At 36.8% G+C, this 25,083-nt stretch overlaps 4 protein-coding genes across 4 annotated transcripts; all 4 read left to right on the plus strand.

The window, feature by feature from the left end:
• The first annotated feature begins 3,275 nt into the window (after positions 1 to 3,275).
• On the plus strand, positions 3,276 to 6,488 carry LOC120632943 (hornerin-like). Its single transcript, XM_039902961.1, has 2 exons — positions 3,276 to 3,348; positions 4,705 to 6,488. Exons 1-2 carry the CDS (start codon positions 3,276 to 3,278, stop codon positions 6,438 to 6,440), a joined length of 1,809 nt encoding a protein of 602 aa, XP_039758895.1. The 3' UTR covers positions 6,441 to 6,488.
• A 3,848-nt stretch (positions 6,489 to 10,336) lies between these two features.
• On the plus strand, positions 10,337 to 11,987 carry LOC120633884 (probable pathogenesis-related protein ARB_02861). Its single transcript, XM_039904271.1, has 2 exons — positions 10,337 to 10,406; positions 11,221 to 11,987. The coding sequence occupies exons 1-2, from the start codon at positions 10,337 to 10,339 to the stop codon at positions 11,694 to 11,696; spliced, it is 546 nt and encodes a 181-aa protein (XP_039760205.1). The 3' UTR covers positions 11,697 to 11,987.
• Positions 11,988 to 17,472: 5,485 nt separating this feature from the next.
• LOC120627818 (cold and drought-regulated protein CORA-like) lies at positions 17,473 to 20,055 on the plus strand. Its single transcript, XM_039895881.1, has 2 exons — positions 17,473 to 17,545; positions 19,484 to 20,055. Exons 1-2 carry the CDS (start codon positions 17,473 to 17,475, stop codon positions 20,053 to 20,055), a joined length of 645 nt encoding a protein of 214 aa, XP_039751815.1.
• Positions 20,056 to 22,680: 2,625 nt separating this feature from the next.
• On the plus strand, positions 22,681 to 24,459 carry LOC120630097 (filaggrin-2-like). Its single transcript, XM_039899246.1, has 3 exons — positions 22,681 to 22,747; positions 23,669 to 24,055; positions 24,128 to 24,459. The coding sequence occupies exons 1-3, from the start codon at positions 22,681 to 22,683 to the stop codon at positions 24,457 to 24,459; spliced, it is 786 nt and encodes a 261-aa protein (XP_039755180.1).
• The last annotated feature ends 624 nt before the right edge of the window (positions 24,460 to 25,083 follow it).

Consider the following 25,083-nt stretch of genomic DNA (forward strand, 5'->3'; position numbering starts at 1 on the left):
ATATACTGCCTCGGTAGTCTAAATAGTAAACATGTACAGCTGTACGGATAATAAGGCCCTGGGTGCAATTCCCGTCAAGCCAGAAATTGTTAAGTGAATGAATGAATTTTATTATTAATACAATTTTATTTATTTAGAAAACTTTATTGCACATACATGGAAACAATACAAGAAAGAAGAAACATAAATGTATACAGTTTTATTACACATAACATAGAAAAATCGTAACAAAAAGTTTTTTAAATAAAATTGAATGTGTTGAGTTTTGGAGTAAGGGAATTTAAGCTTCCTACATCCTTGCCCCGGAAAGGAACGTGATAGTGCGAGGCGTACACAAATACCTCTCTTATATAACGAATAGACCAGTGCCCAGCAGTGGGATGCTAATAAGTTACAAGTTTTATATGCGTGAATGCATGTCATTCTAGATTAAAACGTACTGTCACTAGATGGCGCTCTTTTAATCCCATATTAATCGTAGTAAACTTTCACGTGATCGTAAAGAACGGCATACAATCTCACACCTGGCACAGTAGTTGACCTGTATTATACAAAAAGAGCTAAAAGACATTTATTACTTCTTTGGTAGTGTTACAGGTGAGAGGTCCCGATTTAGATCCCCGGCTGGGAAAAGTTGAATTTATCATTTCTGAATTTTCTCTGGTCTGGCAGTGGCTAGTTTACACCCTACCGACAAAGACCTGCTGCCAAGAGAATAGAAAATAGAATAGAATAACTTTATTGCACAACACAAAAGAAAGTAGAAATAGTACTAAGTGCTTGTGTGCAAAGCGACCTTATATCTAGAAGTTATCGTTTAAAGGCAACCTGAGTTTTCAAAGAAGATTGAAAGGTGGAAAATGGAGTGGAGAAGAGATTCGTTACGTGGTGGGATGCCACGTGGATGATTAGGTGCACGGTTTTAATATAACTACCATACATATATTAGCCCGCTACCCTCTACGCCAGCATCCTCACGTAAACACGTAAAACTTTATATTTCAAAAGTGCCATTACCACTTAAGGGCACGGGTCTCGTCTCACAGTGAGGAGGGTGCGGATTAGTGGACTTCACACGCCTTTGAAAAAATATTTAGGATTCTCAGGCGTGCAGGTTTCCTCACGATGTCTTCCTCACCGTTAAATAACTGATATTTTTATTGCTTAAAGAACACATAACGTAGACAAGTTTGAGGTGCGTGCTGGAATTCGAACGCGGTCTCTCAATAGTGAAGCCGAAGTCTTAACCACTAGGCTATCACAACAAATGACGGCTTATATACTTGAAATTAACGAATAGTTATTTTTTGTATTGTTTACGTTGGCTATGCCTGAGTAGGTTTTAAGGTTCTTACATAAACGTCAGATAGGACTCAGTTATATTTTTTTTTTTTAAATTTGTTTTTTTTTGTTTATTAATGTAATGAGGCGCCGGCTCGTAAGTCCCCCGTTGGTCTAATGGTGAGCATGTTAGACTGTAGATCACTAAGTTCTGGGTTCGATCCCCGGGTCAGGCCACTGAATATAATTGGGCTTTTTAAATAAATAAATATATTACGACAGTACACTAATCAACATCTTACTCAATAATTTTTACGAATAATATACCTACATTAATACTTAAAATATACAGATGAACACCAAGACACTGAAAAACATTAATATAAATCCAACATTTTTCCATTTGTGGGAATGGAACCCACAGTTTTGGATAAAGAAAGCAAGATCACTGACGACTGCGCCAATCGCGCGTCAAGAAAAATTTTTAGCCGCCGTTTTTCCATCAAAAAATTCTTTGTTGGCGCAGTTTTCAGCAACCCTGCTCTCTGAGCCCAAGGCCGTGAGTTCGATTCCCTCAAGCGGAAAATGTTTGTGTGATGAGCATTAATGTTTTTCAGTGTCTGGGTGTTTATATGTATATTCTAAGTATTTATGGATGTTATTCATGAAAATATATATCAGTCCTCTTAGTACCCATAACACAAGCTACTCTTAATTTGGGGCTAGATGGCGGTATGCGGTGTGTATTGTCGTAGTATATTTATTTATTGTTATTTATTTATTGCTCCCGAAGGTTGGAAAATGGCGGTGATTAAGCCCCGTGCCTCTGTGGCCTCTTTCCGTTCGTGTCGGAGTTGCCTTCCCACTGGACTATACATAAGAGTAAGAGTGCACCTGGGCTTGGGCACACTCGTGCACTCAGTGGCGTGCATAGATGGTATGCACAGTGTATACAGATGATATAAAATAAAGAAAATCGCCAGTACGAGTTATAAATACTTAAGGGCAGGCTTATTATAACTCTTACAATGCCTATCCTTAGGTTTTTTATAACTCTTACTGGAGATTTTCTTCATTTTATATCATCTGCATACCCTGTGCATACCCTCTATGCACGCCACTGCGTGCACTACAATATCGGCCGTGGTATTGTAGTTACAATACACACAGATCAGTCAGTCAAGTCCTTATGGTACCATTATCTCTTATTGAAACAATGGTACCATAAAGACTTCTTCCTGTACTAAGAGGAAGGACTGATACATAGTGAATCTACTATGCCGTTTAACGGAAATATGAATTCCTGAAGTGGGGAGATGAAGTTGTATAATCTATGATGTATTGAATGATGAGGTGAAGAAGACATCATGTAGATAATGGGATCTAGTGGTTATCTATCTATTTTTAAGCCATTTAAGGAAATCTGGTCTTATGAACTCTTTGCTTCTAACGCTTTAGAAGTCTTGAGTTATTATGGGACAACACGGTTGGTGTCTTAGCCTATGGATGATCAGGTGCCAGTATTATTTAAGAAATCATGAAACCTTACGGAGAGATCTTTAATAGGACCCAGTTGGATTATTTACAGTATGAAACCTTAGCGTCCCTAGCCTAACCGTTTGTAAGCAGTCTTAAGTAGTCCCCAATACAGACAAGCGGCGTATGGATTTGTGAGCTAACATGGTAGAAGTAAAGCAAAATATTTGAGTAGATTCCAGTTGTCAAATAACATTAGCACGTCAATGATAAAGAATTACGTAACTGACGCGAATTTATTTCATTTCACTGATCTTGGGGACTTTTTTAGAACCCACAACTACAATACAAACAGTTCGCGTGAATTTGCCATGTCCATTATTTGCTATTTGTGTTATGAATTTGTCTACGGACGCTCACAGTTGGTTATTTCTGAGAATATATATTTATTATCACATTCAAATATGTCTATATAATGACAAGATTTGGCGGAATAGTGTCAGAATAGTCGCAGCGACATGTGCTGGGCTGGAGTTTTAGTTTTGGGAGTTTGTGTCTTAACAGCACACTCTGCAGTACTTAGGACGAAAGGTATATTTTCACTTGATTTCAATTCTATTTAATTTAACTTTTTTCTCTTTCATCTCTCTGGATTTAAGTTTTCTTAGTTAATTGTTGCGACACAGTCTATACTACTGCAACAGTTATCGTGACACCATGTTTATTGTGTCAATTCTGTACCCTTACCAATATTCTGAGTAAATGAAATGAAATAAATGAAATTTGTCCACTATGGTTGGTTGTATATTTAAGTGGGAGATCTCCGTTTCGATCCCCGGCAGGGAAAACTTATGAATTTATTATTCCTAAATTTTCTTAATTCTGTTCTGGTGTTACGCTTTGTTCGTGACCTGGTTACAAAGTGATTTAGCGTTTCGGTACGATGTACATAAAAACCAATTAGAGGTTTAGTATAACTGCCATGCCCTGACAGGTTAGCCCGCATCTTAGACTGCATCATCGCACGGTGAGATCGAAAGGGCTTACTTGTAGTAGAATTCAAATAAAATACCTTTAAAATAAATTAAAAGTGGGTCATCACCATAATCAACACTTCAACCGATTGACGTACGAGTACATGGACATAGGTATTTTTTAAGCAATTCTAAAATCCACAATACTGGGCCGCTCCCAGCGAATCTTTTAATACCATCTGTTCACATCGTTGGGTTCGACCCCAATCCTATTGGCTCTTATACGTGTTTATTGCATAATTAATGAAGACAATTACAGTTACCAAAATTTTTATATACATACTAACGGACCCCAGCGCCATCTGTCGGGCTGATTTGTGAATCTAAACCATCCAGGGTGCCACCCAAGCGCATACCAAAAAATTTATTCAAATCGGTCCAGACGTTTAGGAGGAGTTCAGTGACATACACACGCACACAAGAAATATATATAAACCAAGCGGACCCCAGCGCCATCTGGCGGGCTGATTTGTGTATCTAAACCATCCAGGGTGCCACCCAAACGCATACCAAAAAATCATTTAAATCGGTCAAGCCGTTTAGGAGGAGTTCAGTGACATACACACGCACACAAGAATTATATATATAAAGATAAAAGTGTCGAAAATATAAAATCTCTAAATATCTTTTAAATATTTTTCTGTATTTTTATTAATGTGTGATACCACAATTATAGTTATTGAACTGAAAGTCTGTATGTGCTACTCTCACTTTTTTTTCTGTCATAATAGGTATTACCTATTTGATTTCTAAATTGAACCCGAATTTTATACTTCTAAAACCTAGTACTTAATGTATTTAAATAGAACATAGAAACCTAATAAATAATATTTTCTGATCACATTTTATAATCATTTACGAATAAAAATAAACATCAATATAAATACTTAACATTGATTGTTTACGGTTTCAGATGCTACGTTTAGCCGAATAGCAAGATCACCACACTATGGGTCAAGTTACCACCATGATGACTTCGATCTATCGCCACCGCCCCACGGGCCTCCATCCCCACCGATAGTATATCATACGCAAAACTGGAGTGGAGTTGCAAAAGGCATTGGTGGTACTCCCCAAGGAGTATTTAGTGGAGCAGCAGCATCTGCCCAGAGTGGTGCTCCTACGGACAGTGAAGCTTTTTCAATAGCAGCATCCGGAACTGTGCCAGTACCCTCAGATGACGAAGGCCAAGTTAAAGAAAATGTAGGAAAATCAGATATCGGTAGCCATTCAAAATACGGTAGTTCCGAAGGCCATCACAGTGCTGGATCCTTAGGAAACAAGTATGGCGGTTACAGTAGCTCAGGTGAAGGACAGTATAATATTAAATCCTCTGGATTAGAATTTGGAGGTGGGGTAACTGGAAGCGGATCAGAGGGATCTGAAAAATCAGGTCAATACAGTGCTGGTAGTTCAGGATTCAATACAAACTTAGCCGGAGGTATATCCGCTGGTCATGGCAATCCTACAGGACAGTCTAATGTAGGAGCCTATTCCCGGCAATCCGAACAGCGAAGCTTTAATTCTGGTCTCGATCGACCGTCTTTCGGTAGCGGTAGACCAACATACGGCAGACAAAACGGTCAATATGGCTCTAGCAAAGGATTTGATGTAATAGAGAGTGGAAGCAAATTTGGCTCTGGATCTTTAACAGGCGGTTATTCTGCTGGAAGTGCAGCAACAGATTATAGCAGTCAATTACAAACATCAAACAAAGGGAGATTAGCTGGTTTTAACGGTCAGTCTGGTCAATATGACACTGCAACTTCAGGTTTTGGTAGCAAGTCTGAATCTGCAGGTTCCGCTCATCAATTTGGACCGCTTACTGGACAATCTTCAGGGTCGGGCTACCAACCAGGAGGTTATGCAGGATTCGATAGACACGGTGAAAATAATGAAGCTAGGAGAGAATTCGTGAGCCACGGCGGTTATGGAAGCCCTCACTCTGATCACCACGATGAAATTAATAGACACGGCAAGAGCCACCAAGGTTTCCAGCACTTTGATCATAGCGGTGATGGTAAATTTGGTAACCGAGGAGATGCTAGCCAAGGCTTCAGTGAAAATGGACAAGTTCGTGGATTCAGCAATTCCCAGAGCTCATCTTTCGGAAGCAATAGAGGTAATTTTGGATCTGGATTAGGTGGTTCTGAAGTGGGTTATTCTGGTAGTCAAGGACAAGTAGAATCTAGCAAATTGGGAGCAGGTTTAATCGCAAGTCAAGGTGGCGCACAAGATTTTTCTGGCACACAGCATTTAAAAAAATTAGGCCAGTTGGAAACAAGTTTGGGTACGAGCCAAGCAGGTCACAGTGGTCTCTCAGGAATACAGAGTCAATCGAGATCCGATGCCTCTGGATTAGGTTACAATAAAGATTCTGGAAGTTCGAATACAGGAAATAACGGAGCCTTAGACGCTGGCAATGGAAATAGTGGTACTTCTTCAGCCGAGGGATCTTTCTCAGGCGGCACCGGTGCACCAGTCCAAGAAGATATACAGTCCACTCTAGGTAGCGCTCTAAATCTTGCTTCTCAAGGTCTACAGACAGCTCAACGTACTCCTTGTAGGACATGTGATAAAGGCAGCTACGCTTTCAGCAATGCTAAGAGTCACAGCGGCTCAGCCATTGCACTTTCTATCGGAGGTTAGTTAGTGTACTGACAAAGTAATACTCTTTATGTGACCCTGTTTCGCTTTGTCTAGTTAAGAGTTATTAGATATGTATAATATATCGTATGTTATTATTGTGTTTTTAAAATAAAAAATAAAATAACAATGTGTTATACGATTTTTACTTCAGAAATTAACATACATGCTTACCCAAAAATAAAGCAAATCCATCCAAAACCTAATAATATCCTATATTGTAATCCTCTCTCATAGATTGAGCTAAGCCCACCATACTGTTCCACTGCGGGTTTACGAATTAAAATCCGAAAAAAATAATAATTTAATTAGCTGGAGAATATACAGAATCCTCCTCTTAAATCTTAAGTCTATCTTTAAATTCATAACAGTTACGTGTAAAAAATCTAAGTACGATTAATTGTGTGACTTAGAATCCGAGTTCTTAACTTTTCTATGTTAAATGCGTTTTAAAGGAAATGCGTGAAGGAAAACATCGTTAGGAAACCTGCATGTTCTCCATATTGTTCTCAAAGGCGTGTAGAGTCAACCAATCCGCACTGGGCCAGCTTGGTGGACTACGGCCTAAACCCTTCTCATTGTGGTATGAGACCCTTGACCTGTAGTAGCCGGTAATGGGTGGATGTAACGACTATATTGATGAAGATGATCAATTTAACGATATACTTATTCTTACGATAAACACGCACAAATTGTAATTTAATAATAATTATAGAAATATAAAATGCACACAAAAGTTATCTGCAAAAAAAGAATTCGCGTTTGAATACGACTCTCTCTCTGTCTTTTTATCAGCTAGCTGTCTGTTTGTTTCGGACTAATCTGTAACGGCTGAATCAATTTAAAAGGAATCTTCACAAGTAGTTAAAAGAGTATATAGCATAAAGACTATTAGTTATATCGGCAAGCAAAGAATACCTATTTGTTTAAATGTCTGCTAACTACTTTTCAAGTTACGTCGGCGCAGCAGTTTCCGACGGCTGGCTTTGAATCGTGAACACCTTTTCTACCATGCTTCCTATGACCATTTATTATCAGACATAGATTAGGGACCCCGTGCCACAGACTAAGCATAGTTAATAAGGAAGGTATATTATAATTTAACTTTTCACAAAATACTACTGGTTACTTCTTCTCATTTTGCACTCTGCTGAGACCCTAATAAGCATAATTATAATAATTATTATTTTGATTTTATTTTTTGCAAACACATAACTTATGGTCTAAACATATCCTACTTTTTATGCTGGAAAAATGCCTGGTTTTTATGAAATTTCATACCGTAATTAAATATAGAAGAATTTTTTTTCTAAGTATACAAAGTTTTGAACCCTTGAACCCTGTTTAAACAAATGTATTAAACTTTAATTTTATTTCAAACCCTGCATGGTTTTATCATATGGAAACTAATATGAACCTTTCATACACGCCTTCAACACCCGCTTAACCCTTTGAGGTACATTTTAGGAAAACTATTTCTTAGCGGATATAAATTTTAAAGTAAAAAGAAACCTACTTTCTCAATTAAAATGCCCTTATTTTTCATTTTTCAATTTTAGATAGGATTTGCTTAATAAAAATTAGCCTAACCAGTTGAATCAGTATCGCTTCCTCCATTTGAAAGTAATATCAAAATCGATCCAGTTTCACAGATTATCCGGTACATAACAACTAAAATCCGTGGAAGTAGTTCTCTTCCTATATTTACCTCTCTTTGTGTGATGGAATTTGAAGTTGTTGCTTTATTGTTTGTAAATTATGTATTAAAACTTCTTTTATATATTATGTGTGTTATATATTTATATATATTATGTATATTTTATATTTATATATAACGTATATTTATTTTAATTATATATGTATTTGTATCTATACATTTTGGTATTTATGTATAAAGTAAAACACTCTTGGCATTATCCCGTTCTCTTACTAAGTCCTTTACACAGAGGTTGCCTGTAAGAGATTGCTTGCAGCAATAAGGCCGCCTTTGCATATCTACATTGTTTACTGTATACTCATTCTTCTTGCTTCTTTTCCTGTATGTTATACGTGCAATAAAGTGTTTCTTATTCTTCTAAAATTTAAAACGTTTTTGTTTTGTACTAAAATAATAATATAATACGTCCCTCTACTCCTGTTTATCTCAGAGAAATTTGTATTTACATGACTTCCTGAGGAAACTCGCTCAACAAGGTTTACCCTAAAGGAGCCTGGTATTATGTCCTGTTTTTTTCACAAATCCTGTACGGTTCAGGCCGTTACACTTTGGAACGTCGCGTCCTGCCGTTACAAATTCGTGAGGCGCACTCTCAATTTGTCTGAATCGGCGGGGCATAGATTTTATTTTCTTTCTTTTTTTTAAGACCTGTTATTTTTATTTATTAATATTTTTTAAATCTCTATATTTTATTCTCTGTTGTTTTCCTATTTTGTATTAATATTAGTGTGTTCGTATGTTTATATGTATCTATATATGTATTATATTTTTGTATATTTAATATATAATTATTAGTTGTTTAATATGTACATTGTCTTTTTTTATTTGTTAAGATTATGTATATATACCATAATATCACAAATATATTTATATGTTGTACCACATACCAAGCATCTAAAGTTTTTTTCTAGGCCTTTGGGTACCTGGAAGAGATCGCTATATAATAGCGATAAGGCCGCCAAGTTGTATCTTCCGTAACGCTATTATATTGTTATTTAGTGAATTTTCTGTGTGTTGTGTACAATTAGATTCATTCATTCATTTGTCAAAAAAACATATAGTTTGATATGTTATTTTGATATTACAAACCAACGCTTAATTTTTTTTTTCTTAGTAATGAAGCAGTCTAGCGGTAGCTGTAGCTGACTAACCCCTACACGGCACGGTTTCTACACGGCATCGTACAACGCTCGATCCCTTGGCGTCATGTCTTTGTGGGTATATAAGATGCATACATGGGTATACGCATTTGGTGGTATACACGAATATATATATATCAATAATTATATTTACTTTACTTTATATAAAAATAAATTGTTTTAGAAATTAAATAAAACTGTAAATTAGTCTAAGTTCAGTTTAATTTATAAAAGTTCAAATAAATAAATAAAAACTAGCCTCGACTGAAACCTCCCACCAGACCAGACCAAAGTAAATTCAAAAATAATAAATTTCCAATTTGCCCTAGTGGGGAATTGAGCCCTCCCAAGTATAAGAAAGCCCTTATCGCTGCGTCAGAGTGGGTGGGGGTAACTTGATTTGTATTCCGTCCAGATATGGCTCTGGTGGGCCAGGGGGAAAGACAAAGGTTCGCTGCGTTCGCCGTCTGCGATTGAAAGCCGAGGGCATCAGGGTATTCTCTTCCATCCCCTTCGCTCCTGGTACCTTTGGGTGATGGAAATGGTGGTGTCCGTCACCCACAGTACGGTCCTTGAGTTAACTCTCGTGCTGTTGTTCCGACACGCCTCTGAATGGTGGAACTAGGCACATCGTGCCTCAGGGTGGGTCTGCTTCGGTGAGCATACGATGGCCGAGTCGAGGTTGTGGGCCAAAGCATTCTCGAGACTTCGCCCCCAAGCGGTGAGAAGTGAGGATATCCCGGGGAACGGGGAAAAAGTCATTACAACATATTTAGGGTATTTCACATTGATTATTGTGTCCGGGTGCGCTACTTGTTATCAACAAACATAGCTATTTTACGTAAGGAAAACCACCTGGCGTAAGTAACAAATCGAAAATAATAATTCAAATTCACACGTTTTAGTCGAGTTTACCCAAATTGTTAGCACTCGTCTGCCGTTTATTGGTACAGATTCTTGGTATTCTGTGTTAATTTACCCATGTTGATAGATTGATGGTATAAAATTGTTACACATGACGGATTCTAGCACACTCCACCGAAATGATACGACTTGGCTTGGCTGTTTTGGTGATTGTTTTCATCGACCAAAGTTTGGCTGCTACTGTAAAGAGTAAGTATTTATTATTCTGGATTATCGTTTTTGAGTTACAAATATTCCCTTTATTCGAATATGCTCATTAAAGGCACTTTCGATGCGTACCTTTTAAATGGTAATGGTAATGTTAAAACTAAAGCTTCCATATATGGGGCTTCACTACGATCGCTTAACAGTAACACTTTTGGTTTCGGGAACGTTTTGAAAACTAAATTACTTATAAATCAAACTTCACTTATATATATATTAATAAAATACGTGCTGCTGATTTGGAGGCTACTATAATAATACATACAAGACGCTGGTCATTCGTCTACATTCTATAATTCTACACTCTTATCTAAAGCGGATGGACATGGTGTGAAAATTGTAAATAATTTCCTACTTAAACAGTTTATTTATTAGTCATACCTTAAATATAAATAATCTTAATTATAAATTTTAATTTAATAATACTAATCAATCTGTTATAATAGCTTAATTCATATTTACATTATTATTTTTAAGTATCTTTAGTTAAATACTTATATATGATTTTTTTTTTAAACTGTGACCGAATAAAAAATTAATAACAACGATAATGCTGTATACACCTATAATTGTTATTGCACTAGACAGAATTCGTAATTCTAATACATATTTTTTTTTTTATGAATGTAGTTACAATTAATTGCACCAGCAATTGTGTCTTTTGAATAAGTAAATAAAAATTGATATTCTGGCAATAACGATTACAGTTCATTAAAACCAAATAAAAAGGTGAAATAAGTTTTCGACGTACAATAATACTTTTTCAAATCGTTATTATAATGCAATTTATTAATTCCAGATGGACACCTTGTACAAAGACTAAAACGATCACCGCACTATTGCGGACCGGAAGGTCCAGCATGGCCGCCACCGCCACCTCCACCACCGCCTCCACCACCACCACCACCGTACTGGCCACCTCCACCACCACACTGGTCGCCATACTGGCGTCACCACCACCATCATCACCGGCACAGCGGCGAAGACTACGACGAGTATAAAACTAAAGAAACTACCATCTACAAAACAAAAACCCTCGTTAACGGACAAAATAACTTTGGGAACCCCGGTATTGGAGCCCAAGGTAACGCTGGATTTGGTTTTGGTCAGGGTAACGCTCAACTGGTTGATCCGAGTCAGGGTAATGCTGGGCCAGTGCTCCCAGAATCTCCACCTTGTGAAACTTGTAAGGGAAAGAGTACAGCAGTGAGCAACGCCCAGAGTGAAACGGGGAATGCTGTTGCAATCGCCATCGCAAGAGCCAAATCGAGATAAAACTATTTTGAGTGCAAAAGTGTTTATTAAAAGAGAGTGAACTGTAATCGAACATGTCAATAGCCGATACTAACCTAACCGCATTATTAATAGAGGGCCAAGTGTGTGATTATCTATCTACGTTTACATATTCGATCGCCAGAAAGTTATCTGCGATTTAGATGGAGAAGCGCCATCTAGTACTATTAGTCTCACACTTGGTTCTCAGCAACTCGCGAAACTGTGTCCTTTGGGAGAACCTGACAGTGGCGATCTTAGTTATTATTATAAACACGCGATAACTAAACCTAATCTGACTTCGTGAATATGATTGTACATATCAAAATTTGTTATTTTATTATTATTATTATTAATTTTTTTTCTAATTAAATATTATGTGATATTCATTTTGTGTGATTGAAACTACTAATCCAAAATTATTATTTTTTTAATTCTTCTTTTTTTCATTTTTTGCATGTGGATCATAAAAAACATCTTCATAGAAGTAATAGTAGAAGAAACAGAGCTAAGACCTTATCATCAGTGGCGTTCATAGAAGGTATGCACAGGGTATGCAGATGATATAAAATGAAGAAAATCTCCAGTACGAGTTATAAATACTTCCTTAGGTTTTTTTTTTAACTCGTACTGGAGATTTTCTTCATTTAATACCATCTGCATACCCTCTATGCACGCCACTGCTTATCATGTACCTGGTGGGGTTTGCCGGGCTTAGGCGATGTACCTACTGCAAGTGTGCCTGTTTGTTTGTTTGTAACCTGTTGCACCAATCTTGATTCAATTTGGCACATATTTAGTTTGTCTCCTGAAGATGGTCATAGTACACTTTTTATCCCAGAAAAGATAAAAAGGTTCCGCGGGATTTAAATAAATCTTTAATTTATTTTTAGGGCTTAAATATTGAATCTTAAGGATCCTGAACAGAGGAAAAAATGAGGACCGAAATTAGTCGCTGCGGGCATTTTGAATTTAAAGTAAGTACTTGTTGGGTCAATGAAATCGTGTTAACGTGTATAAGTTTAACTATGAGCTAGATGCCTTTAATGTCCTGCAATTTACTCCAAGTAATAGGTATAATAATTTTAAGCGTGTAATCCGCCATTTACCTACTTATTTTTTATTTTAGATCATATTATTTTAATACTGTTGTGTAAAAAATTTTCATCTTTCAAAAATTATGAATTATTATATCAATATACATATATATATATCTCTTTTTAATATAAACGTAGAAACAGAATTTGCTCTTCGGATGGGTATTCCAAAATGAGGTTCAAACAACATAAATATTATGAAATTGATTTAGTTTTTCACGTTGTCATTCAAAACTATTTAAGAAGCAACCTGGTTAGAGCAATAATTTACACTGAACCATTTTTATCACTTACGTAGTCCTTATACTATAATATGACTTTGTTACAACATTACTTTTAATACAAATTTGGAACTTTTTAAGAGACTATATGAACTGGTAGTTTATTGTAAAATTGTATACAATTTCCTTTAAATGAATTAATTATTTTATGTAGTCTAGTATATTGCACTTCAAGTTTATTTTTGCTTCTAATGTTCAAATTATTTCAGTCACATTTTCTCTTAAATTTAGATATATTTTTGTGAACCTACATTAAATCTTCAAATATGTATTGACTCAAGACTGTCATTATCTGAATATTTGTGAATTTCTGTCACAATGAATCTCTCGGACCCATTTTATAGATCGCACGAACAGCCCTAGTCTGCAGCACAAAAATAGTGCCTATATCAGCAGCATTACCCCAAACCTACTATTACTACCCCATACCCCTCTGTGCTACTGCTACCATCTACTACGTACAAACCCGTCCGCCGAGCGTGGTGATTATGTCAAACCGGCCTTGGGAGAGGCCTTTAGTGCAGCAGTGGGCTATAATAGGATGTCAATGATTAAATAAATAAATAAATAAATATATTACGACATACACACATCGACTTCTAGCCCCAAAGTAAGCGTAGCTTGTGTTATGGGTACATAAATACTTGTAATATACATATAAACACCCAGACACTGAAAAACATTCATGTTCATCACACAAACATTTTCTAGTTGTGGGAATCGAACCCACGGCCTTAGACTCAGATAGCAGGGTCGCTGCCCACTGAGTCAATCGGTTTCAATGATTATAGATGAAAGGATGTTTAACACGTAGCTAGCATTCACAATGACTGGCTACTGTAAGAGAAGTATTTAATATCATGGGAAATCATGACTTAGGCATGCAAAGTCGTGGTCTCCAGCTAGCACATAGCATAAAGATAAAAAATACACTTGAGTATGCAGAACATCGATCTTAGACATTTATTGTCCGTTGCTGGTCAGTTTACGACTCGCCATGATTACCTAGCTACGTGCCACTTAAGCAAATTGCAGTATTCCTCCAGTTCAGATTATTAATCAATCTTTCCACGAAATTCTGCTTGCTGTGTGGCCTGATTTTAAACGCGTATTCACAGTAACAGATGAGGATCTTATAATTAAAAAAAAATTCAATTTTAAAAGAACTTTTGAAACGTCAAGTCAATTTGTTTGTAGTGACTCTACCGCCGGTTAGGAAGTCAGATTTCACCGAGAAGAGCCGGCAAGAAACTCAGCAAATTTTATAATTATGTATGTTTTTTTATATCTAACAATAATTAATGGACCGAGCAGAAGACTCAAATGATGGTAAATAGAAAACCATAGCCTAAAAACAAAGCAACACTTTGCAGGGCATGCAAATATCACGTCCTACATAGCTCTACTGTGTACGTAGGTGTTAAGCCATATGTGCCATTACACCGGAAAAAACGCCCTTCAGACTGGAACACAATAATGCTGCTTAGCGGCAGTAATAAGTATAGTAGTACTCTACTTCTACCGAAACATTGATTTTTTGAGTACCAGGAGAGTACGTAGATATTTAATCATAACAGTTGCAAGTGACTCTATTATATGGTTTTAAGACTTAATCCAAGATATGAAACACACGTTTTCTATTTCTCGTTGCTACACTTGTGTTTGATAGTACGTTTTGTAATAAATAAGCCTGCCCATAAGATTTTATAACTCTTACTGGGGACTTTTTACATGTTATATAATCTGTTGGGCCCGGGCATACTCAGCACATATGCACTAAGTATGCCCAGGCCTGCCTGTATGCAGGCCACCGGTAATAGGTTGATATGATAATGATAATGAAAAACAGTTTTATTAAACTAAGTAGAGCCAGATTTTTGTCCTTTTTATTAAAGAAAAAACTACTTTAAGTTTGTGACCGCGAAACTTTGGTTTTTTGACAACGTGGCAGTTATAAATATTATATGTTAATATATACACCATTTCAATTTAAATTCATATTCAAAAATGTTTTATTCTTGTAAACCTTATACATGAATTTTTGAACATCATAGGCACTTATTAAGCGTTCGTACATATAATAAGCGACGGCCGACTGACGCAGTGGGCAGCGACCCTGCTTTCTGAGTCTGGCCGTGGGTTCGATTCCCACAGCTGGAAAAACGTTTGTGTGATGAACATAAATGTTTTTCAGTGTTATTTTTGTAGTGTTTCTGTATATTATAAGTATTTGTGTATATTATTCATACAATTATTCATCAGACATCTTAGTACCCATAACACAAGCTACGCTTACTTTGGGGCTAGATGGCGATGTGTGTATTGTCGATATATATTTATTTTTAATATGTTATCATTAATGGTAGGTAGGTGATGGTGAAAACTACATTTGTTAACTTAAAACTAAGGCTAAAAGGGTTCCAAATGCGCCCTGGTCGACGAAGAGCCAATAACAACAACAACGCTTAGCCGGGTAAATTATCACAGGCCCGGTTGATTCCCTAATAATTTATAACCGACTATTATGCCTGGGTGTATTTACCCAATACTTTAGCAAATACTTATGTTTAATTTGTTACCACAAAATTAATATATAATTTGCATTAGTATTTCATTGAACCAAAAGACATCAACGCGCATAAAGTACTTCCTTACGCCATATAAGGGTATTATTAACGAAATCGGAACAGGAAGCTTCCGTGGGAAATTCTAATAAGGCTTAACAGACAACGTTTTAGGCCGCTCACAATTCGAAGGCTTTTCTACGGTGAGTTTAAGTTGAGCGACTAAAGACAAATTGTGTGAAACTAACCCTAAAATAGCCCTTTGACGGCCGGTTGGCGCAGTTTGCAGCGACCCTGCTTTCTGAGTCCAAGGCCGTGGGTTCGCTTCCCACTACTGGAAAACGTTTGTGTGATGGGCATGAATTTTCAGCGTCTGGGTGTTTATATGTATATTCTAAGTATTTATGTATATTATTTATAAAAAATATTCATCAGTCATCTTAGTACCCATAACACAAGCTACGCTTAAATTGGGTCTAGATGGCGATGTGTGTATTGTCGTAGTATATTTATTTATTTATTAAAAAAAAGAGAAGTATCCTACTTATTACCTATAACTCTGTTATAAAACGGGTTAAAAAGGAAATTACATATCCTTAAAAAAATCTAATGTTTCCTAATAACAACGAGATTAGTACCCTACATGTAGTAAATTTTTGCTTTAGTACCTAAAAAAATATAAGTTACATAAATAAGCTAATTTAATTCGTTTGACTCGAACGTAACAAGCGCGTAGTCTTATGTACATTCTGAAGAATATAATGCAGTACATTATATTATTGAAAGCGGTGATAGCCTAGTGGTAAGGGCCTGTATTTCCCTTTCTTGGTGCCGAGTTCGAATCCCAGTACGCTCATCTAACTTTTCTAAGTTATGTGCGTTTTAGGCAATAAAAATATCACTTGCTTCAACGGTGAAGGAAAACATCGTGAAGAAACCTGCATGCCCGAGATATCTAAATTATGTTCTCAAATGCGTGTGGAGTCCATGCGCACTGGGCTAACGTGGTGAACTACGTGGCCTGAAAGCCTTCTCATAGTAAGAGGAGACCCGTGCCCTGTAGTGGGCCGATAATAGGTTGATATGATGATGACATTATACTAAGGAAAAGAATAGTGACGATTTTAAAATATATAAATGTGAATGTAAGTTTGTTTGTTTCGTTTTCACGCGAAAACTACTGAACCGATCTTCATGAAACTTCGTATACATATTCTTGGAGGTGATAAAAATAACATAGTATACTTTGCATTGAAAAAAAAATTACGTAAGATAAAAAATGTAAATATCTCATACATGACTATAGGTGTAGACTATGTAGCAATACGCTGCCTCCCAAAATTACGCGGGCGAAGCCGAAGGGCACATCTAGTATAGTATAAAAATGGAAAGGAAATGTGGGGAGGTTATACCGCTATGTTTATTTCTTCGCCAAGCGGCAGTGATGCATTGTTATGGACTGGAGTGTTTGTTTGTCGGTGTAATTACGAGCCCATGAGGCTTAGCATTTACGGCTCAAGTTGTTGTATATATCATGACGTGTTCCTCGCATGCCCTACGAAGTTTTGCTGTTAATACGCGTTTTTTTTCCACGCTAACCTTAGGTAAGGCATCTGCTTGCTCCCTTAATTATTAAGGAAGGAAGATACTTCTTCTAATGTAATTTTTGATAATAGAAAATGTATCTACTACGAGATGTAAATGCGATGTGATATTAAAGAGCCGATGTGTAGTCGGCCTTAAACGTGGGAGATGACCTCGCCAAATATACTATAAAACTTATTTGACCCGCGAAATTCAACATAGTGCTGCCTAAGGTTAACGGAATCAATAGATGATGGCGAAGTTTTGTATTTTGGCCTACTTTTTTACGATCCTCTTTACGGGATGGAGCCCTGCCCTCGGCGAAGGTAGTAATCTGCAGATTATATTTATTACTTTTTTTTACCCTATTTTTTCCACGAGTTTATGGTCTGTGATTGTATCTGAGGTTATGGTAGTTCGATCGTGTATACCGTTAGATAAATTGGCAGAAAATTGCTGTTGTTGTTTAACGTTATATTTGGGGTTTAATGTATTTTGTGGTACTATACGTGACAATATTTCCAACCTAATTCCATAATAATTTCCAGCAATCTAGGTTATTGGTACTTAACGGTAAACAATATTTTTGAGTTTTTAAGTTTAGTGTTTTGGATGGTTATATTTTCGGTACTTTGCTGTTATAACTTCAAAATAAAATAATTAATATGAAAAATATTAATTCAATAATAGTATTCGATCTAAAATTGTAAGGTATTCAGTTTTTCTGTTAAGAATTACTAAGTACTAACGTAAATTTAAGAAATTAGTATTGTCTAAGCAACCTGGGTGTATCATTCAGATTATACTCAGACGTCGATAACGGGTGTTTGTGTTTAAGCCCGCCAACCCTCACTGGTGGTTGTCCCCTCTTTTCTGAAATCTGCCTAGATTAGGAATATTAAAAGACTGGGGCTAATGATAGATTTTTTCTGGTAATTACAGAAATTTATAGATAATTTAGGTATTATAAGAATATAACAATAAAAATTAGAAAACTTTTACTACTATACCTACTGAACCTACCTTCTACCTAGCAGGTAGTATAACCAAATATCTTGGAGTGAAGTGATGTTATGAGACATTCCAAATATTCATAAAAACTTAATTTAAATAAAATAAATTGTATTTCAAATTCACCTGATAGGAACCTCCATTATGTTTATGCAAAGCAGTTTCCTTTTGGCGGTTGAGATTTTTTATACTTTATTGTACTGATAAATATTTTTTATTTGTAGCTGAATAGTTTCACATACCTATTTCGCTCATAAAAAGTTAGTTACTTTTGTTAATAAAAAATCACACCTACAACAAATTTAGTTTTAGTGATCAATAAATCGCTAGATTTGTAATTAAATAGGCGGGGAGGTGTACCTACATTTAATTTTGCTTATGATTATGATGAGTTTAGAATTAAGCAACGGGAAGGTTGGTAGGCTTACAGGTACTTAACAAAACTACAACTTTAGGCTTTGTAGTAGACAGATCTTCCTCACTAACCTGTCCCTAATAAAGAGTCACAGGGGAAACTAACACGGGAATTTAATCTAATTATAAAGGTGGGCTTAGAACTTATAACCTCATGCTTGTCCAAAGCTAAGAAGAATACACACATTGCCATCTAGCCCCAAAGTAAGCTTAGCTTGTGTTATGGGTACTGAGATGGCTGATGAATATTTTTTTGAATTACATACAAAAATACTTAGAAAATACATATAACCCAGACACTGAAAAACATTCATGCTCATCACACAAACATTTTCCAGCAGTGGGAATCGAACCCACAACCTTGGGCGCAGAAAGCAGGGTCGCTGCAAACTGCGCCAATCGGCCGTCAATCAAGAGGCAGTCTATAACGATTATATTATAAACTAGCTGTTGTCCGCGTTTATTGCGGTTAATTGCGAATCCCGCGGGAACCGTTCGTTTTGCTGGAATAAAGAGTAGCCTATGTTACTCTCTGTCATTCCAATTAAGTCTATGTTAAAAATCAAGTCGATGGATAGCTTAGTTAGGGCATAAAGGAAGGACAAGTAACAAAAAACTTTGCATTTATCCATACTTAATATTATAAATGCGACAGTGTGTTTGTTTCTATGGGAAGATAAGCTTACGCTTATGCTCACGCTTGCGTTCACAACCGTTATGAAATAGTACACTGTTAAAGGGCAGTTTTTCAAATCGAATCGAAGTTATTACACGTGAGCGAAACTGCGGGTAAAAGCTAAAAAGTATATAAAATAATAAGGATTTTGAAATGTTTGCAGACGAACAAGCAATAATTAGCAACAGCAGAGAACCGAGGCATTTAAAAGCCAAGCTATGTCTCAAGCTCGGAATATGTGGTGAACAGCAGCATCAAGGAGGGTATAACAACCACCAAGGAGGATACAATAACCACCAAGGAGGTTATGGTGGGCACCAAGGAGGATACAATAACTACCAAGGAGGTTACGGTGGTCACCAAGGAGGATATAGCGGCCACCAAGGAGGATATTACCCTCTCCCCCCGATAAATATTGGTATTAGTCAATCCCAAGCATCCGCAAGCTCTGGTGGTGGAGGTTTTGGCAGCTCAAGCTATCCAAACAACTATCAATATAATGGAGGATACCCAAGTCACGGAGGATACAATGGTCACAAGAGACCTGGTTACTTTGGAAATGGTTTCGGTTCGTACAATAATCAGTTTAATGGGAACTATTATGGGGGACAGCCAGGCCACTTAGGGCACTCAGGAGATGGAGGGTATGGTTTCCAAAGACCATTTGGTTATCACGACGCCTCGAGTGAAGAAGACTATGATAACTACAGTAGATCGGCTAAAACGAAGGAATAAATTGTATTCTTATTTTATACTATCTGTGATATTAATTATGAATAAATGTTATGCGTACAAATAAATATAATTTGTTTTCTTATACACTTTAGGGTGGCTTTGAAGTAATACAATTTTATCTCTCTATCTAAATGATTGATTGTTTATTTCTCCATCCTATTAAAGTCGTGAAGCTGAAGTGGCAATGGGCGGGTCACATAGTTCGGAGAAAAGATGGACGTTGGGTTCCTAAGGTACTGGGATGGCAGCCCTGCACTGGTAAACGCAGCGTTGGTCGACCCCGAACGAGGTGCACAGACGACGTTAAGCGCGTCGCAGGTAGTCGCTGTATATAAGCGGCACAAAACAGTGGAATTTGGAACTCCCTACAAAAGACCTATGTCCAGCAGTGGACGTCTATCGGTGGATATGATGATGATGATGATGTTTATTTGTTAATTCACTACAAATTAGGCCTTGACTACAATCTCAGCTGTTGGTAAGTAATAATGCAGTGTCAGATGGTCGCGGGCTAACTCTTAGCAATATGGCAGTTATATTGAAGTTAGAACCCTAATCGTTACTGAGTATCCGAAACGCTAACAATTAATTTGTTCCTAATATTGTAGTTTTACTGCGGTACCTAGTTATTTTTTTTAGGGTTCCGTTTAAAAGTTCAACTATATGACCAGTTGTATAGAAGTAAATTGATAACTAGTTTTTACACACCACTTGGGATATGTATCTTTTATATTATTCAATACAATAAAAACATGTCTATACAATAAAAACATGTCAAACTCTCGTTCTGTAAAAAAAGAAAACCATTCTATCCTACTGGAACCGTAGATTTATCTCGGATTAAAAGTGGCCTTTGTGCTTTTACAGTCTTAATTTCATCAAGATACCCGTGTATCATTGAGTAACAAACAGCCATCCAAACTTCCGCATTTACAATATTAGTTAAGATAACTAACCAAATTATTTTTTAATTATTGCTAAATAAACCGATTGAGGAATATATTACGCATATACAACACAACATCTGTCAAAACATAGTTCGCAATTGAATAGTATTTGTAATTAAAACAATAAATTAGATAAGAGCTTGCCCGTTTGATTTATGAATGGCTGGGCTGGCGAAACAGGCAATTATTTACTTTAAATTAAATTTATAATCCATTTTATTTAATTGTAAGCAAACAAAATTATCTACAAATAGCTGCCAGTGACTTGGTCCGAGTTTTTATCTTTTTTACAACCTCTAGTGGTAACATTAATTCTCCCTGGATTTTTTTCCTTGATAAAAAGTCCTAGTTCCGTCGCAAGGATGCAAGCAAAAACTGTTGAAATTGGTTCCTGCTCCCCAAACGGTGTTCTATACAAGTCCCTCTACTATGTAGTATAGGAAATGACTCGGTAAAGTAAGTTTACCCATTTCGAAGACCGAAATAGACAAACAGAATGGCACACAGAAAGACAAGAACACAGACAGTTTTTTTTAAACAAGTGTTGATTTTTGCATATGTTTTAATAATACTCCTGGGACCTTAATAATAGGCACTTAATCAAAATCACATACTAATTATTATATATTTTTTATTCATACAGTTGTACATTATTACAGATTTTGATTAAGTAATAATACATAATTACAGATTTTGAATCATGTAAGTTGAAACAAAGTTATCATGTATTCGTTAGTTATGTTTTTATTAGTTTATTCACCAACAAGTCTTCAGATAAATAAATGTCGGATAAGTTTTATGGATCTCTTTGTTTTATATGTTTGAATTGGTTATTGAAATTAGTTGAATTTGATATTAAAGTGCAAGTGATATTTAAATAATTTAAATAACACTTGCTCCAACGGTGAAGGAAAGCATCGTGGACCTGCATGTCTGAGGTTCTCAAGTGTATGTGAAGTCCACCAATCCGCACTGGGCCAGTGTGGTGGACTACGGCCTTAACCCCTTCTCATTGTTAGTGGAGAGCCATGCCCTGTAGTTGGCCGGTGATGTGTTGATATGATGATGAAAGAAGTTAGAATTTTAGACATTTAAGGATTCAACAAACTTCATTGGTTTATGTGATAAAAAAATACGGCATAACTCTTATGTGTGAAAAGTACTGTTTGACTCACTGGGAAAGCTTATATATAAATGTATAATGCTAATAAATAAATAAGGACTGGTTGCTTGGAAGCAATCGGCTCCTCTTTCATCTCTCACAAGATAGAAAAATGAATGTTAAAATGTAAAATGTAAATTGAAGATGTTGGAAAAGAGCAACTGCTGAGTTTCTTGCCGGCTTCTTCTCGGTAGAATCTGCCTTCCTAACCGGTGGTAGAGTCACTACAAACAGACAGACTTGACGTTTCAAAAGTGCTTATTAGGCCTTAGGTATATATTATTAGGCCTACTTGAAATAAATGAATTTTGAATTTGGAATTTTTAATGTACATAAAATAACCGCAAGAGTTAAAATAAATGAAGTGTCATCGCCTTTAATTTTTTCTTTGACCCACTGCTTTAAGTGGGGGGTATCATGTTTCCATAGTATATAAGATCGGAGAAATGATACACCGCTTACCATTGCTTTGTGAAAGCTCCAATCATTTAAGATAGTATCATATCTATCATCAAAATGCTCGCTAAAGTTATCTTCGTCTTATACTCTATCAGTTTTGCCAATACTGTTCCGGTTGTATACGGTAAGTTCTGTTATTTTTTTATTTTTTTTTCACAGTTAATTAGCCCTTGACTGCAATCTCACCTGGTTGTAAGGGATGATGCAGTCTTAGATGGTAACATCTTAGACCTCACCCTAACCTGTCAGGGAGTGTTACGGTTTGTAAGCGACATCGTGCCGGAACGCTAAATCACTTACGTCTAGCTAGCGTCGGCTTACGTCTTTGCCGGTAGGGTGGTAACTAGCCACGGCCGCAGCCTCTCACCAGACCAGACCAGGGGAGTTCGGAAATTATAAGTTCCCAAATTGACCCTACGAGGAATCGAACCCGGAATCTCCAGCTTAAAATTACAGCGCTCATAGCTGCGCTAGGGCGGACATAAAATGATATACATATATCTAAATGAAATACGCGAACATCTTCTAACCCCGATCCTAACGAGTTGCAAGCGATATTTATAATACGTGAAATTAAGCTTACGAAACCACTTTTCTAGGATTCTTGCTCATGATAATAAATTACCAACCCATTACCGGCCCATTTACACGGGTCTCCTCTAAAATAAGAAAGGTTTAGACCGTAGTCCACCACGCTGGCCAAGTGCGGATTGGTGGGCACTCACCTTTGAGAACATTATGGAGAACTCTCAGGCACGCAGCTTTCCTCACGATGTTTTCCCTCACCTCACTGTTATTTAATTGCTTAAACCGCATATATGTAGTTTAAAAAAGTTAGAGGTGTGTGCCGGGTTTCGAACTCGGCCACCAGGCTGTCACCGCTTTTTAAATGGTAAATAAAATAAATAAGCCATTTAAACCCAAGTAACATATCAAAAATCGAATTACAAAAAAATATACAAATAATAAACATGCATTAAAATCTTCGGGTAAAGGCCTCCTCCATCTTGCTTTACATGATAGTTAATAATATTTTATTTTACAGAGAACGTTCTCCCAGTGATTTATCGTATAGGCCGTGCGCCAAACATTGCATTTGGCTTCGGGAGTGGCTTCAGCAGTAACATCGGCGGCATAAGCCACTCCTCCGGAATCGGAGCATCCTTCCAAAGCGGAGACGCGACTGCCTACGGAGCTGGCATCGGATCAACTGACGGGACATCAGCTAGAGGTGTAGGGTACGCTCAAGCAGAACCGTACTATACTATTGACAACGGATTGCAGAACCCAATTGCAGTATTTGATAATGGCTTTGGAAGATACGGATCCGCTTTTTCCTCGGCACAAAACTTCGGGAATTTTGGATCAGCAGTATCATCCGCTCACAGTCAGAACGGATTTGGATCGGCCGTATCCCTAGTCAACGGTTTTGGCCGGGGATCAGCTGTATCCTCAGCTAACGGCTTAGGCCAGAGAGCAGCGGTATCCTCATTCAACGGTTCAGGCCGGTATCAAGCAGCAGTATCATCTGCAAATGGCGGAGGATATGATTCTGCGGTTTCAAGCGCCAGTACCGGTTACGGATCAGCCGTATCCTCTGCTCAGAATGGTGATGGTTTTGGATCAACTGTATCCTTAGCTGAAGGTCGCGGGTACAATAACTATGGGACATCGATTGCTGCGTCTCACAACTACCCGGGTTATAGCGCTAATGTAGCCCATTCGGTTCAGCAACAAGGAGGATCTTATCAACAGAGTGAAGCAAGCAGCATCAACGCCCCGGGATTACAGTCTGCCCAATCTCATGCCATTAACACTGACTATAATAATTACTGATCATCCCTATAACAAATATTAAACATAGTTGGTGTTTATCTGTATATTATTATTATTTATGTGTATTTTATTCATATACATTGGGGCTAAATAGCGGTGTGTGTATTGTAAAAAAACGATGTCGAGATGACTGTCAGTATCACACTTATCTCAGTATCCTTTTACAGATTGCATCATATGAGTGCATGCTGTACCATAACGATGTAAACAATTTAAAAGTGTTTTAACATTTTAGGTATTTAATAAAAGACTGCAATTTTTAATAATAGCATGTTTTAATTCCTAGTGTGAAATACCTTTGTTTCTTTTTTAATTTCTAGATATGTATTTTATAGCTTTTAAGACAGCTAGCAATTATAACAAAGCCCCGCTGCTCTGTCTTATTTGTCGGAAACGTAAACCTTCATGTTACGCCGATAACATATTATAATATATAAGGAATTGATTTAAGTAAGAACAAGATAGTGTAAGTAACTATAAAATGGCTATCCATTTTATAGCTACTGCCTCAAAAGTCAAATTCTTTTATATTTATGTCAGCCTCCTTTAAAAGCAGCTTTGAAACGTAAAGTATAGACTTATCTTTATATATCTTCAATCGTCGGTCTTTTGACGGCCGATTGG

This window comes from Pararge aegeria, chromosome 2, assembly GCF_905163445.1.
Source record: "Pararge aegeria chromosome 2, ilParAegt1.1, whole genome shotgun sequence".
Classification (NCBI taxonomy): Eukaryota; Metazoa; Arthropoda; class Insecta; order Lepidoptera; family Nymphalidae; genus Pararge; species Pararge aegeria.